The following is a 16,554-nucleotide window of genomic DNA, read 5'->3' as shown; positions in this document are numbered from 1 at the left end:
AAAATAACTCTGCCTATACTTGTACAGCTTCTCAAATCATGTTCGAAGGGTCTCACATTCGATGATCAAGAAATTTTAAAATAGCAGTAATTATTTTCATTTTAAGAAAAGGTTCCCCTTCTTCCTCCCCTACCCCAAGTATTTAACATGAAAGAATGGGCTTTCTTACACATTAATTCAATATGTATTTGAAGCAGCATTAAGTTTTATTTTTTTAGTAATCTCTGCACCCAAGGTGAGGCTCAAAGTCACAACCCCAAGATAAGAGTCGAATGCTCTTCCAACTGAACCAGCCAGGCGCCGCTATGTTTGTTGATGCCCACCTCCACAAATAATGATAGGGTGCACTACTTCGGAATTGTTTCTGACGGTAAACTAATAGCTCACTGTGATGTATAGTCCCTGGCTTTTTAATTTTTTTTTTCATTCATAATTTTCAGAGAAATACCTAGAACCTGCCCTTGGAAAGAGAGCTTTTATTTATTTATTTATTTTTTAAAATATTTTATTTATTTGACAGAGAGACAGTGAGAGAGGGAACACAAGCAGGGGGAGTGGGAGAGGGAGAAGCAGACTCCCCCCTGAGCAGGGAGCCCAATGCGGGGCTCGATCCCAAGACCCTGGGATCATGACCTGAGCTGAAGGCAGATGCTTAACGACTGGGCCACCCAGGCGCCCAGAAAGAGAGCTTTTAAATGGTAGAATAAACACAAGAATACCCTCTGTTTACTTTTTATTTACTTTTTATGTACTTTCTGTTTCCATGTACTGCCCCTGAATTAATTTTTGGAGACCTAGTTTATTTTGATGTTGCTGAAGAACCAAAGAAGTAAGAAACAGAAGAACAGTTGAGATAGGGAAAGAAGGAGGAAGGCGTAGCGGTATGCCCAGTAATGGCAGGACAGACATTAAATGTCAGCAGCAGGTGAAACCAGCGTGGGGACAGATGTGGCTGGCTGCGAGGTTGCCCGGGACCTGCAGCATCTTCAGGAACCTGGAAGAGATCGCGCAGGTGGAGCCGGTGAAGCACACGACTGCTCAGCAGTTTGCTTTGTTTTAAGTAAAATGTCTTGCTACAGACCGACTTCTCTGGTTCTGGAATTTATCTTTGAAGGAAACTGTGTTTCACTTGTAGATTTGTAGTGCCAGTTACAGCTTTGACTGAATGTGAACTTTATCTAAACTTTTTCACTGACGATTGTGTGTCAGGTGCCCTGCTGAACGCTGGAGAAGAAAAATGGGCGGTCCTTGCCTCATCAGAGTTTACAGCCTAGAGGGAGAGACAGACTGCCACGTGGACGGATACTGCACACCAAGATGTGTGCTCTAGGAGAGAAGGAACTCGTCTGTCTTGTTCGGCACTGTGTCCCCAGCCCGCGCGTAGGAGGCACTCCATAATCGTTATCATCTAAATCAGGGCTTGGCAAGCCATGGCCCGCGAGCCAAATCTAGCCTGCCACCTGCTTTTGTGAATAAAGTTTTGTTGGGACACAGCCATACTCATTCATTTACGTATTCTCTATGGCGGCTTTTGCCCCACAGTGACAGGATTGAGTAGTTGTTTCAGAGACCATCTGGCCCACAGAGCCTAAAATATTTACTATCTGGCCCTTTACAGAAAATGTTTGCCAACCCCTGGTCTAAATGAACTAAAAGGAGAGGCAGACTGTTAGGATGAATGTGTCCAAGGGCCCCAGACAGGGGGTGGGGGGGAGTTTCTCAGATGAAGTGTCCGCCAAGTTGAGATAAAAGAGCAGACGCTGAGTCCAGGTCAGGGACAGCTTCTTCTGAGGCCCTGTTGTTGGGGTTGTTGGGGTAGCAGAGTGCAGAAAGCGCCTTGAGGAACTAGCTTGAGCACTGAGCAAGGGAAAGAATAGTGGGAAATGAGGTCCCAAGAGAGAATCAAGCCTAGTAGGCTGCTTAAAGACTTTGGGTCTTTATGTTAAGAAGCCTTTGAAGTGTTCAAGTAAGCATTGTGATCTGCTGGATGTCCTTTTGGAAAGAATGCTTGGTGTAGAGCACCCTGGAGAGGAGCAGGGGTGGGTATGGGGGAGGCTGCTGGAGAGCTGTTATAATATTCCAGTCAAGGAATGAGGGAGCTTGAATGGGGGCTATTCACGGGGAGGTTTTTGTTTCTCTGTCTTTCTTTTAAGTTTTATTTATTCATTTAAGTAATCTCTACACCCAACATGGGGCTCAAACTCACAGCCCTGAGATCAAGAGTTGCGTACTCTTCGGACTGAGCCAGCCAGGTGCCCTTCTGTTTCTCATTTTTAAATGGAAGATTCTAGAGATATTCAATATGTAAACTAACAGGATGACTTGGTCCTGCCCTTCTGTTGTTTCAGATATTGGGCATGTTTGTAGGAGTGACTTTTCTTCCTGCCCATACTGCCACGTTGGTGTTGATCCTGCTCTGCTATTCTGGAGCTCTTTATCTCAAACCCCGGGAAGGAATGAACATCAGCGGGAGCTTTCTCATTGTGCTGATCATTTCTTGAGAGGATGGACATACTTGTTAGAAACAGTCCACGCTGTGCTGGCACCTCTGATGCCCTAGATACATCTTGGTGTTACTGTTTTTTATCCTAATGATTGGCGTGTTTTTGAAATTTGATATTTTTAAATTTATGTAAATGAAAAAAATTATCTTTCTCACGTGATTATCTCCTTAATTCCAGTGTTAGCCTTTGACCCTTGGCCCTTCGCTGCTCTTGTAAAGATCTAAAGGGAGAGAACTACCTGTGAAAGTACAGAATTTAAGTACTTAACAGCATTAGCCTCTCACTACCCCAGAGAGGTTCATAAATTGCTTTTTCTTACAGAATGTTATGTAGCTCCGAATGTAAAGATCTAGGTTTATTTATTTTTCTCATAAGCAACAGCATTGCCCTATATTTTATCATCTCATAGTGTCTAAAATTAAGTGTTTTGGGGGCACCTGAGTGGCTCCGTCTGTTAAGTGTCCGACTCTTGGTTTTGGCTCAGGTTATGCTCTCGGGGTCCTGGGACTGAGCCCCGTGCGTCAGGCTCTGTGCTCAATGGGGAGTCTGCTTGAGATTCTCTCTCTCTCTCCATCTGCCCCTCCCCCCAATCAATCAATAAATCTAAAAAAATAAATGTTTTGAAAATTAAATGTTTTGGCTTGTTTTTGTATTCATGTTTCTTATTTACAGTTTCAGATTTTGATTATAAATATTTATAGAAAATGCCAAAACATAATCATCTGAGTAGCAGGGTGGCATATGTTGGAATTGTCCTACAATATTTATTGAAAACTCATTGGGTTTTATGGTTTTTTATTTCCAGACAATGTAGTTCTTTGTCTTTTACTCTGTTCATTTCAAACAGAATAAATTAAACAGTTTGATTATTAAAATATCTTTGCTTTACATGTGAAAAGAAGCTCAACATTACTAATTATTAAGGAGATGCAAATCCAAATCCCAGTGAGATACCACTTGACAGCCATTAGGGTGGCTGCTATTCAAACAGAAGTTAACAGGTGTGGTCAAGGGTGTGGAACAAACGGAGCCCTTGTGTCCTGCTGGTAGGAATGTTTACCGTGGTGCAGCCACTGTGGAAGACAGTATGGCAGTTCCTCAAAAAATTAAACTTAGGAGCGCCTGGGTGGCTCAGTCGGTTAAGCCGCTGCCTTCGGCTCAGGTCATGATCCCGGGGTCCTGGGATCGAGCCCCGCATCGGGCCCCCTGCTCAGCGGGAAGCCTGCTTCTCCCTCTCCCTCTGCCTGCCTCTCTGCCTACTTGTTCTCTCTCTCTCTCTGTCAAATAAATGAATAAAATCTTAAAAAAAAAAAAAATTAAACCTAGATTGATGATCTGGCTGTATGATCCAGCTGTACCACCTCTGGGGACGCACCCAAAAGAATTGAAAGCAGGGACTGGAACAGATACTTGTATACTCCTGTTTATAGCAGCATTATTCACAACAGCCAAAAGGTGAAGCAGCCCACATTGTCCATGGATGGACGAGTGGGTAAACACAGTGTGGTGTATGCATACAGTGGAATATTATTCAGCCTTAAAAAGGAGGAAGGAGGTTCTGACACCTGCTACAATGTGGATGGACCTCGAGAACATGATGCTGAGAGAAATAAGCCAGACAGAAAAGGACAAATACCGTACGATTCTATTTATAGGAAGTACATGGAATAGTCAGGGTCACAGTGGTTACCAGAGCCTGGGGAGAGGGGCGAGAGGACTTCTGTGTGATAGGTTACACTTTCAGGTTGGGATGGTGGATAGTGCTCATGCTTGTACAGCATGAATGTACTTAAGCCACTGAATTGTGTACTCAAAAAGGGCTAAGATGGGAAATGTGTTATTTTACCACAACAAAAAGAAATCTTTGCTTTGATACTGGGGTTGAGACTGAACATGCGAGCTATGTGGCTCGGTACTTTCGTGTGTGATTCTCCTGTTACCGTGGAAAGTACGGCAGCTCTAGAAATCATCCGGTTTTCGGCTGAGAACCTGAGGGATTATGTAGCCCGTCCTCGACTTTGTGGAGGGGAGAAGGGACGTGGCTTGTTCAGATGGTGAGCGCCTTTAGCTGGCACTCAGCTTGGGTTCTATACGTACATTCCTTGGTTGGTCCGGGAAACCTCTTTAGTTGGTTATCATGAAGCAGGCGCGATGGCTGTAAAACTGCGCTCCAGGATTCACCTTCAGAATCAGACTTCATTCAGTGCCAGACTGGTGGGGTAATCACACCGAGTCTCCTTGCGCGCATAAAGTTCACACAGATTTCTAACCCTGCAGGTTTGACCACTTCTCTTCGTCACATCCCCGTGGCTCGTAGCACTGGCTGCTTAGCCTGGATCCCTTTTGGATTTCCATTTATGTCACTTCGTTTGATACCACAATCAAGCGTTCAATTTTTTTTTCAATTTTTCTGATCTATTTTTAAAATAGAAGAAAGTATACAAAAAATAATATAACTGTATCCATAGTACAGATGTAACATAATCTTTTGCTGTATTTGCTTCAGTTCTCTATTTTAGAAATGATACAGATGTTGCTCAATCGCATTTTTGTCTCCCCCGAAAGGAATCACAGTCCTCTTGTTTCCGTGTGAAATGACATCTCTCGGTGTTCACGTGCGTTTCTTGATTACTGATGAGATCGGTTATTATTTCACGTGGTAGCGGCTGTCGTGGGCCTCCTCTTCTCTGGATTGCCTCTTCCTGTCGTTTTCCCACCTTTGTTGGGTTGTTGGTCTTTTTCTTATTGAGTTTTAGGGATTCTTCATTCTTTATTCTGTTCTCTCTTCTCCCTGTCCGTGGCTTATTTTTTTAGCTTCCTTTACATGATATCTGCTGTCATACAGTTGTTTCTAATATTAACAAGAGTCAAAGTTATCAACTCGTTAGGAAGATGAGTGTCCCAGGTCATAGAGATGGCCTCCTGTATTTCCTTATTGAGCTTTAAAAAGTTTTGCTTTTTGTAACTAGGTCTTTAATCCATCTAGAGCTGATTTTTCTATATGATAGAAAAGGCAGGGATCTTATTTTGTCCGTATGGCTAGCCACATGTCCCAACAGCATTTATTAGCTGGTGCTTCCTTTCTCCACTGGCTTATGATGCTATCCTTCTTATCCAAGGATGCAAACACATTTTTCAAATCTGACGTATAACAGTATGAGTCCAGCAGGTTGGGGGCTGAGCAGTAGACAAAAGGCATTCCACACAAACCCTCTAGACCATTAAGAAAGAGCTGATTCTTTTGCATTGTGACCTATTATGGAATAGAAAAAAATAATATTATGTATTCAAAAGGTACTCCAGGTATCGGAAAGAGTGCACTGGTAAGCCAGGTTGGTGACCTCCTGCCGCCTGCTGGGTGTGGGTTGCAGTGAGTACTGTCCTGGTCCTGGTATATCCTGTCCCTGAGGGAAGCAAGACTGATGGGAGAGTGAACTGTGGGAGATTTGCTGATAATAAGCAGTAATCTCTGTTTTTTTTTTTAACTTGGTCTTATTTTCTGCCTTAAATGATGATTGGCTCATTTATCTCTTTAAATTAGTTATTACGAAAGCCAGTTTTTGTAGCACATGCAATACCAGTGGGGGAAATTGCCATAAACCAAGGTTGCAGAGTCAGCCCCTAGTATTTGGCAATAAAAAATTTATTTTCATAGTAATTTAGGTCCTAAAGTTTTCTGTTGCCTAGCATTGTTTTTCCTTTGTAGTTTCACCTGGAATTACCTACTTCAGATTCACCTAGGGCATAATTAATGTGTTTTAATGCTGTACTTTTCATCCCTGTGACTTATTTTCATTCGGACCTCTTATTCCCCTTCCCCGATTTCATCCATCTCCCAGTCCCCCTCCCCTCTGGCAACCACCAGTTTATTCTCTGTATTTATGAGTCTGTTACTGTCTTTGTTTATTTGTTCATTTGCATTTTAGGTTCCATATGTAAGTGGATTCATATGTTAACTGTCTTTGAAATCTGTCTCTGATTCATTTAGCTGACTTAGTTCATTTAGTGTAAGACCCTCTAGGTCCATCCATGTTTCTAGGAATGGCAAGATCCCATCCTTTCTTTCTTTTTTTTTCTTTTTTAAGATTTTATTTATTTATTTGAGAGAGGGAGAGAGAGATCATGAGCAGGGGGAGGGGCAGAGGAAGAAGCAGACTTCCTGCTAAGCAGGGATCCCAATGTGGGACTCGATCCCAGCATCCTGGGATCATGACCTGAGCCGAAGGCAGATGCTTAACCGACTGAGCCACGCAGGTGCCCCAAGATCTCAATCCTTTCTTACGGCTGAGTAATATTCCATTATGTGTGTATGTGTGTGTATATATACCACATCTTTATCCATTCATCTATTGATGGACACTTGGATTGCTTATATATTTTAGCTATCATGAATAATGCTGTAGTAAACTTAGGGGTTCATCTGCCTTTGAATTAGTGTTTTTGTTTTCTTAGGGTAAATACCCAGAAGTAGAATTATTGGATTCTGTGGTACTTCTATTTTTAGTTTTTTGGGGAGCTTCCGTACTGTTTTCTGGAGTGGCTGCACCAGTTTGCATTCTGACCCAACAGTGTATGTGGATTCCCTTTTCTCCACATCCTCATCAACATTTGTTGTTTCTTGTCTTTTTGATTGGTATAAGGTGATGTCGCATTGTGGTTTTGACTTGCATTTCCCTGATGATAAGCGATGTTGAGTATCTTCCCTTGTATCTGTTGGCCACCTGTGTGTCTTCTTTGGAAAAATGTCTGTTCAGGTCCTCTGCCCGTGTTTTTTTCCAAAGATTTTACTTAACTATTTTATTTGAGAGAGAGAGCATGGGGGGGAGGGGCAGAGGGAGAGGAAGAGCGAGAATCTCAAGCATACTCCACGCTGAGCACAAGCCTGACGCAGGGCTTGATCTCACAGCCCTGAGATCATGACCTGAGCTGAAACCAAGAGTCGATGCTTAATTGACTGAGCCACCCAGGCACCCCTCTTCTGCACATTTTTAATCAGATTATTTGGATTTCTTGGTGTTGAGTTGTACTAGTTCTACATATATTTTAAATATTAATCCCTTGTCATATACGTCATTTGCAAATATTTTCTCTCATTCTGTAGCTTGCCTTTTCGTCTTATTGGTGGTTTCCTTTGCTGAGCACCAAGAGCAAAATTCTGAATTCATTACATCCCTTTTAAATCAGACAACGAAACCTTTTTTTTTTTTTAATAGGTTGAAGTTGTCTCTAGGATGTTCTTTGTAGCGATAGTGATCATTCTTTACACACTTCCCCTGTTTTTCTTTTAGCTCCATTAAACTTTAAAAGAGATTTTCTGTGGGAAACCCAGTTTTACTTCCCAGGAGTAAAATTTTTCTTGTTAAAATTTTGAAGAAAACATAATGAAAGAAAAAGTTCTAAAAGAGAAGAAATATTTTATTGCAGTTATCTGTACATCATACTGTTTGAAGAAACCGTCAAGGATCTCTAAGTTGTGTGAGTTTGTTGTATGCATAGGTTAAATAAATTTTTTTATATTACTTTTATTTAGTTTTAAATGACCCATACTTCAGATAGAGTCTGCTGGAAAAATTCATTGGAGCATAAGTTGGATTGCAATGTTAGAAATAGTCAAATAACTAGAAATCCTAGGAAATAAAATGCCGATGGCAAATACTGGATTCTTTAAAAGGATCTAAGGGTGAAACGAGATGAATGCTAGAATGGAAGATAGCGCATCACGTTATCCTGGGGTCTCCAGTGCAAAGACTGTGATTCAAGGAGATGGAGGGCAAGGGGAGAAAGTCCTCAGAGAGTTCTTATTTGTGTTTAATAATGGCAAACCGTAATTGCTGGTGATAACAGATAAGTAATATAAATGTAATGAACTGTTTCTAACCCTCCATACCCCCAATAACATAAGATAGCATTTTATAACGCCTCTTCTCTCTCTCCCTCTGTCCCTCACCCCCAAAATATTGGTTCTGTTTCATGGTTCTGCACTGTATTTACAGTTGTTTTCTACTGAGTGAGCCGTGTAGCCTCTGTATCGTACCATAGCTCCAGTTGGAGGTCTTGAAGAGAACTGCGGACTGTATTCAAGAACCCACGTGAACATGTTGTCACCACAGTCCGAGTGTGTTCAGGTGTGGCGTGGTCACATCCGTGTCCCACCTGCCGCATTCCTCTCCTTGTTACTGTCAGAGACGCTCATGTGCTCATGTGCGCTGTGAGTCCCCTCAAGAGAGAGAATGGTGTCGGGTAGTGGTGAGGATTAATATCATTTTAGAAACATTGGCTCATTTTAGAAACATGGAAGTTACTATGAAGACAGGTAGCTTTTTTCTAAAGTCATTTTTTAGCACTTGTCTTTCAACGTTGAAACTGGAAATAAGGAGCTTCCCCCAAAGACTAGTTCACAGTGGATTCATTGACGGATGAGAGGAAGCTCTAATTCTGAATGTGTTTCTTGTTTTTCAGATCTCAGTCACGGTGGATTGGCAGATCACTATGAAAGTTCCCACTGGGGACAGCAGCCCACGTACAGAGGTGAAACCAGCAGCAGCTGGGATAAAGTGATAATAGACAGGACTGACAAGGAGGCGTGGCCTTCCATCACAGGAGCAGAGACTGAATCTGCCTCAGAATGTACCACAGACACTGACTCTGCCTCCAACTGTGGCTCAGAGAACAGTAGCATGGCTACGGGGAGTGCCCAGGGCACCTTCACTGGACATACCAAGAAGACAAATGGCAATAATGGCACCAACGGTGCGCTCGTCCAAAGCCCTTCTAATCAGAGTGCCCTTGGAGCAGGGGGCGCCAGCGGTAATGGAAATGGAGCCAGAGTGTGGGCCGTAGCCACAGGCTCCAGCTCCGGCCCAGCTCACTGCTCTCTCAGCGGTGGGGATGGAAAAATGGACAACATGATCGGAGATGGGAGAAGTCAGAATTGCTGGGGGGCTTCCAACTCCAACGCTGGCATTAATCTTAACCTTAATCCTAATGCCAACCCAGCTGCCTGGCCTGTACTTGGACATGAAGGAACTGTGGCGACAGGCAACCCTTCCAGTATTTGCAGTCCGGTCAGTGCCATAGGTCAAAATACGGGCAACCAGAACGGGAACCCAACAGGCACTTTAGGTGCTTGGGGAAACTTGCTGCCGCAAGAGAGCACAGAACCACAAACGTCCACTTCTCAGAATGTGTCTTTCAGCGTACAACCTCAGAACCTTAACACTGATGGACCAAATAACACTAACCCCATGAACTCTTCACCAAACCCTGTCAATGCAATGCAGACAAACGGACTGCCAAACTGGGGCATGGCTGTCGGTATGGGGGCCATCATCCCGCCCCACCTGCAGGGCCTTCCTGGTGCTAACGGATCATCAGTTTCTCAAGTCAGTGGGAGCGGTGGTGAAGGAATCAGCAGTTCTGTGTGGGGACTGTCCCCAGGTAACCCTGCCACAGGAAGTAGCAATTCTGGGTTCAGTCAGGGGAATGGAGACACTGTGAACTCAGCGTTGAGTGCTAAGCAGAATGGATCCAGCAGTGCTGTGCAGAAGGAAGGAAGTGGAGGAAGCGCCTGGGACTCCGGCCCCCCTGCTGGTCCTGGACTCCTCGCCTGGGGACGGGGCAGTGGCAACAACAGCAGCGTCAGTCATATCCATTCGGGAGCTTGGGGCCACCCCAGCAGGAGCACCTCTAACGGTGTGAATGGGGAATGGGGCAAGCCCCCAAACCAGCATTCCAACAGTGACATCAATGGGAAAGGATCAACAGGGTGGGACAGTCCGAGTGTTAGCAGCCAGAATCCTGCCATGCAGCCTGGCAGTGAACACATGAACTCTTGGGCCAAAGCTGCGTCTTCTGGAACGACAGCAAGTGAAGGAAGTAGCGACGGTTCTGGCAGTCACAATGAAGGAAGCTCCGGGAGGGAAGGAGCAGAAGGCCGAAGGCGAGATAAAGGGATGATAGACCAAGGGCACATCCAATTGCCAAGGAACGATCTTGACCCAAGAGTTCTGTCTAATACTGGCTGGGGACAGACTCCAGTAAAGCAAAACACTGCCTGGGAATTTGAAGAGTCCCCTAGGTCTGAGAGAAAAAATGACAATGGGACAGAGGCCTGGGGCTGTGCCGCTACTCAGCCTTCAAACTCAGGGGGGAAGAGTGATGGGTCCATCGTGAACAGTACAAATACCTCTTCAGTGTCCGGGTGGGCCAGTGCACCGCCGGCTGCTGGGCCAGCAAACACAGGCTGGGGAGACAGCAGCAACAAAGCGCCAAATGGCCCAGGGGTTTGGGGGGACTCGATAAGCTCTACTGCTGTTAATAATGCTGCTGCTGCCGCCAAGAGTGGCCATGCTTGGAGTGGGACCGTAAATCAGGAGGACAAGTCACCCACCTGGGGGGAGCCTCAGAAACCCAAATCTCAAAACTGGGGAGACGGACAAAAATCTAATCCAGCCTGGAATGCAGGAGGGGGAGATTGGGCAGATTCGTCTTCTGTCCTCGGACACTTGGGGGATGGGAAAAAAAATGGCTCTGGATGGGATGCTGACAGTAATCGGTCAGGGTCTGGTTGGAATGATCCTACCAGGTCTGGGACCAGTGGCTGGGGTAATGGCACAAATTCAAAGGTGAATCCAGGGACAAACTGGGGAGAGTCTTTAAAACCTGGCCCCCAACAGAACTGGGCGGGCAAACCCCAAGACAGCAATGTGAGTAACTGGGGAGGAGCCGCTTCCGTTAAACAGACAGGAACTGGGTGGATCGGGGGGCCAGTCCCTGTCAAACAAAAGGACAGCAGTGAGGCCACGGGCTGGGAGGAACCTTCTCCACCATCCATTCGACGCAAAATGGAAATTGATGATGGTACCTCAGCTTGGGGTGACCCGAGCAACTACAACAATAAAACTGTAAACATGTGGGATAGAAACAACCCGGGCATGCAGAGCAGTACCACGGCCGCCGCCGCCACCCCCCCCACCACGAGCAGCAGCTCGGACGTGGTCGAGACGCCACCGCCGCACCAGGCCGGCGCCCAGCTGAGTCGGTCGCCGCTGCTCGGTCCAGGTATGGAGGGCACTGAGGTCACTTGAGAAGTTAAAAAAGTCATTTATTCTCGTTACCTGTGTGTACACACTCTGATGGTGTTTTCACGTAGCAAAGGACACTGATTTAAGTGTCTTTCACCGTGTAGCGTTGTACTTAAATACTGTCCCCAGAGAATAAAGAAAGTAGGATTCTCTGATAGCTTTCTACCCAGGAAGCAAAGATTTTTGACACTTTCAGTTTAAGGAGAGTAGAGAAGAAATAGATCCTCCTCAGGAAAGATGGGGGACCGTTGTGTTAGCTGGTGTTTCCTTAGAAAAGTTTCCATTTCCTTATGGGATGAGCCAGTGGTCCTCAAGCCCAGCCTCGGTTAGAAGTGCTTGGGAGCTTGGGGGCTGGGGGACCAATCGCCAAGATCTCTGGTGTCACCGGCCTGTGGGGCAGTCCGTGCACGGGGGGCTTCCGAGCTCCACAGCATTCCTGACGTGTGGTTGGCACCGAAACGGAATCATCCGTGTAGTGGCATTCTACAATACGAGTCGTGTTGTGATTCCAGCTGGAAGAAAAATTGTAAAATTAGACTAAAACTTGGGTTTTGAGTTCCTGCTTTGTGCAAGGCTCTCTGCTGGACACTGTGGCGGCAAAGATCTTGCCGGGCTGGACCAGAATCTTCCCACAGGGGTCATGAATTGTGACTAAATACACACGCGGCGCGCCCCAGCTGGCCTGTGTAGCGGGAGCTGACAGTGGCCCCACTTTCTAACTAGGGTTTCGGCTCTTGGCGCACGGTCTCGCTGTGCTCCAGGCGCGGAGTCGGCCTGGGCGGTGAGAACTGGGCTCCCCAAATCGCAGAGCCCCTGGGTGCAGAGGGACCAGAAGGAGAATCCAGTCCAAGTCAGGGCATCACACTTAGGGCCTTCCTCCCCCCTTCTGCATTGTCCCCACGCAGCTAGAGGCCTCTGTAGCAAGTGCCAGGGAGGCCACCTCCCACCCAGTGCCCTTCCAGTTCTGGCTGTCCTGTCTTTTTAGACTGAGCCTCTGTCAGCCTCCCTCCAGTTTCTGTAATTGCTCGTGTACCATTGTCCTCTGGGACCCTACAAAGCAAGGCTGAGCTTCTTGTCCCATCTACCCATTCTCCAGGAAATACTCCTGGGTCCTTACCACTGTTCCTCATAGTCCTGGTTTTAAATCCTTTCTGTTGTCATCTAGAAAAGCTGTAGCTTGTTGAGAGTCTTTGTGCCCAGAACTAAATGTCACTGGTTTACAAGTATGGTTTTAACAAGTGCAGAATTTGTTGAGACTGTAAGTTCCCGCACTCCTAAAAATCCTACTTCTGGTGATGAAGTCTGAGTTTCATTTAGCCCTTTTGAGCCACGTCACACTATTTGTCCTAAATTCAGTTTAGAATCTGAAGTTTTTCTTTTATAGTTAAGAAAACTATAAAGCCCTTCCTCACTCAGGATTATTTGTGTGCATTTGGTCGCTTCGTCCCAAATGTAGAACTCGGGCCCTGGTAAAGCTTTGGATTCCAGTCCCCCAGCCTGTTGAGATCTTTCTGTACCCTGATTCTGTAATCAGCATATTAGTTATTCCTTCCAGTTTTCTACCATCCCTAAATTTTCATAAACATGCCCTAAAGACAAGACTAAGGATAGAGTTCTTTCTCCATGGTCACTCAATCACCTTACATATGGAACCAAATTTGAATCCAAAATCCGACCTACAAGGGAGTCTGGCGAGTGACGTGTTTTAGCTGTGGGCGTCTAATACGGGAAGGCTCATAGAAGGCAGTAGAATGGATGCGGAGTGCTTGTTGCCTCTGTCATGCACTGAGATGTGGGTTAAAAAAAGATCGTTTCTCACCATCAAACGTCATGCAAACAGGCATGAATAAAGAACCATTGGTGCACCCCCACTGCCCGGTTCCAGAGCTCTGTCGGAAACCCAGTTGAGGCTGGTTACTTCCATTCCCCTGGCTCCTACCTCCCAACCTCCTCAATCCAAGAATTCGGATCACCCAGCAGAGCCCCATAGTTAGTAAGGTTTAGTAAGTAACTACAGGGCTCTTGTACCCATCTACGTTAATGCTTCTGGAACTGGTACCTTCATCCTTTTATTTGGTATACACTCGTTCAAAATAAATCATTGAACACTATTATGTGCCAGGCATAGCCCACAGAGGCTCAGGATATAATAGCGTGGAGGACAGGAGCTCTGCCCTCTTTAAACCTCCATGTGGACAGAAAGACAAGTACCTGGACAAAAAGAAGTTCAGAGGAGGATCAGTGGTTGGGATAAGTGTTAGGGTGATAGGAAGGCCTTGCAGAGAGAAGCTAGAGATCGGGAAAGGCCTTTAAAAGAGCTGGATTATATCCAGAGGACTGAGAGGCTGGGGAGAAGTTTTTGTGGTTTTGGTTTTTTGTTTTTTAGATTGATTTATTTGAGAGAGAAAGCGTGTGCGCGAGCAGTGGGGAGAGAGGCAGGGGGAGAGGGAAAGAGAGTCTTAAACATACTCTGCACAGAGCACAGAGCCTGACACAGAGCTCGATCTTTTTTTTTTTTTAGAGAGATTTTATTTATTTATTCATGAGACACAGAGAGACAGAGAGAGAGAGGCAGGCTTCCCACAGAGCAGGGACCCCGATGTGGGACTCAATCCCAGGACCCCAGGATCATGACCCGAGCCGAAGGCAGACGCTTAACCGACCGAGCCACCCAGGTGCCCCACAGAGCTTGATCTTAAGACCCTGAGATCACGACCCGAGCTAAAACCGAGAGTCACATGCTTAACCGACGGAGTCACCCAGGCGCCCCCGGGGCAGGAGTTTTAAACAGAGATTGAACAATCAGACTGACTTGTAGAATCATTCCAACCGTAAAATTAAGAATGGGTCGGTGGGAAGCAAAGCTGTAGAGGAGGATCCAGGTTCGACCAATGTCTTGATGGTGATGGTGGCCCTGGATTGGGACAGTGGTGGGCCGTGGAGACAGAGGTGGCAGCAAGGCTGGGAAACTGGTTGCGGAAGCAAAGAAAAAAGGTGAGCAGAGAGGGTTCAGAGCTGGGGAGAGTGGGCCCGTGAGCAGGTCACTCACTGACTCCCCCAGGAGCACAGCAGGGGGCACCTGTCCCGTGGAGGTAGAGCAAAGGTGGATGTAGAAGCCAGCCCCAGCCAGAGCTCAGGCTGGAGGTGCAGCTCTGGGAGAACAGCGGGGATTAGAGGGCTAGGTCAGGAGTAGAGACTTTGTTTAAGACAGTAGAGTTTGGAGCCTGTTTAAAGACTGCTGGAGGGGCACCTAGGTGGCTCGGTCGATTTAGAGTCTAACTCTTGGTTTCAGCTTGGGCCATGATCTCAGGGTCGTGAACTCAAGCCCCGTATCAGGCTCCCTGCTCAGTGTGAAGTCTGCCCTTCCCCCACTGCCCTCTGTGCATGCTTGCTCTCTCTCTCTCAAAAAAAAAAGAGAGACTGCTAGAAAGGAGCCAACTGAGAGGGAGAATGGACGCAAAGGAAAGGTATCCCTGCATCTAGCCAAGAGGAGTGTTCTCCCCAATTTGTAGAGGAGGCCAGGGTGTCTGTGGCCAGAGGGTGACAGGCACCTGCTGGGGTTCTTTTTCTCCGAGTGTCAAGGACACCAGTCTCCAGTACAGAGGGGGCGGGTAGGAGCAGAGGTGAAGTTTGCAATAGCCACATACAAAATGGAGCAGAGGGCTTACCAGGGACCGCCGAAGGGCTGCTGGACAGTGTTCAGGATCCAGATGTCACAGTTGCATAGGAAATGAACATTCATTTATCCAGCATGTGTTTATTAGGACCCACTATGTGCCGGGCAGCATTCTGGTTTGGGGGACAGCAGGGAACAGAGGAGGCAGAACCCCTGTCCTGGTGGGGGTGCATTCCAGCAAGGGGGGGGCCAAGGCTTCGTGGGTCAGCAAGCATGTATGCAGCGTGTCTGGTGGTGAGGGTGCTGCGGAGAAGGAAGCTGGGCAGGGGCGTCGGGGGCAGAGATGGTCATCTTGTGTAGGACAGCCCGAGCATGTGAGTAGCTGTTTGGTCTTCACTGTGAGCATTGAGCAGCTAGAGCAAAAGGAGGGCTGTCCTCCCTTTTGAGTTCAGTGCAAATACCACTGCCCTCCAAAGCCTCCCCTGGTCTACCCCGCTGGACATGACCCATCCAGCCTCCTTAGATTCCTTGGCAATTAATTCACTTTTACCTCTCTGAGCCACCATGTCCGGAATCCGTTATGGAGCTCAAGACTCTTGCAGCCTCTACATACACTTCTCTGTCCCTAAACCAGAGGTCAGAAACCTGGTGGTCTATGGACTGCACCATATCCCACAAATGTGCCTCATTGGCCCACATTTTTCATGTCAATCAACATTTTTAATGAAAATGTTTTATGTAAAATTCCAGATTCCTGGCTTCTTTTGGAAACCGGGAAGGTCTGACGCATTGGATTTGGATGGCAGCAGTCAACTGGAGTGGCCTGTGCTTTCTAGTCTGCCACACTCCTGCCACTGAGGTCAGATCAGCAGCTGCGGGTCGTACCAGGCTTGTGTTCTTGTTCTTTTCACGTGGGCCTGTGTGCATTACTTGGCTGGCTCCCTGGAGTATTTGAATTTGTGACTCCTGTTTTTTTACTAATACATGACTAACATTTCTAAGCACTTTAAAATTTTATAAAGTGCTTGAGGGAATGAGGGGAAGCGAGAATGAAGAAAGGTAATTGATGCCAAAAACGAAGGGATATGGACACTGAGACATGGCACCGTCCAGTGGGAGGGATGGTAACCTAGAACTTAGTGGTTTGATTAACACTGCAGTAAAGGTATGCACAAGGCCCTCTGAGGAGAACGGATGGTTAAAAATAGCCATTATGTCCCACCTACCCAAGACTGTCTTCTGGAAATCCTCATGCCCAGTGCTGTTCCTCATAGGTCATAGTTTGAGCCCCTCGTGCTGCTCGTAGTCTTCTGGAAAAGTTCCAGCCGAAATGTGCCCTTGTGCACTGGGG

At 46.5% G+C, this 16,554-nt stretch overlaps 1 protein-coding gene across 10 annotated transcripts in view; it reads left to right on the top strand.

Moving 5' to 3' along the window:
• TNRC6C (trinucleotide repeat containing adaptor 6C) overlaps positions 1-16,554 on the top strand; it is a 145,144-nt gene that overhangs the window by 78,102 nt on the left and 50,488 nt on the right. For all 10 annotated transcript variants that reach the window (XM_081804384.1, XM_081804390.1, XM_081804381.1 and 7 more), the window contains one exon: positions 8,964-11,564. In XM_081804384.1, the coding sequence (XP_081660510.1) occupies positions 8,964-11,564 (2,601 nt within the window). The remainder of the gene's footprint in view (positions 1-8,963; positions 11,565-16,554) is intronic.

This window comes from Leptonychotes weddellii, chromosome 15 (assembly GCF_054177405.1).
Source record: "Leptonychotes weddellii isolate Sample4059 chromosome 15, ASM5417740v2, whole genome shotgun sequence".
NCBI lineage: Eukaryota > Metazoa > Chordata > Mammalia > Carnivora > Phocidae > Leptonychotes > Leptonychotes weddellii.
Note: the sequence above shows the minus strand (reverse complement) of the source record. Positions and strands in the feature narration are given on the sequence as shown.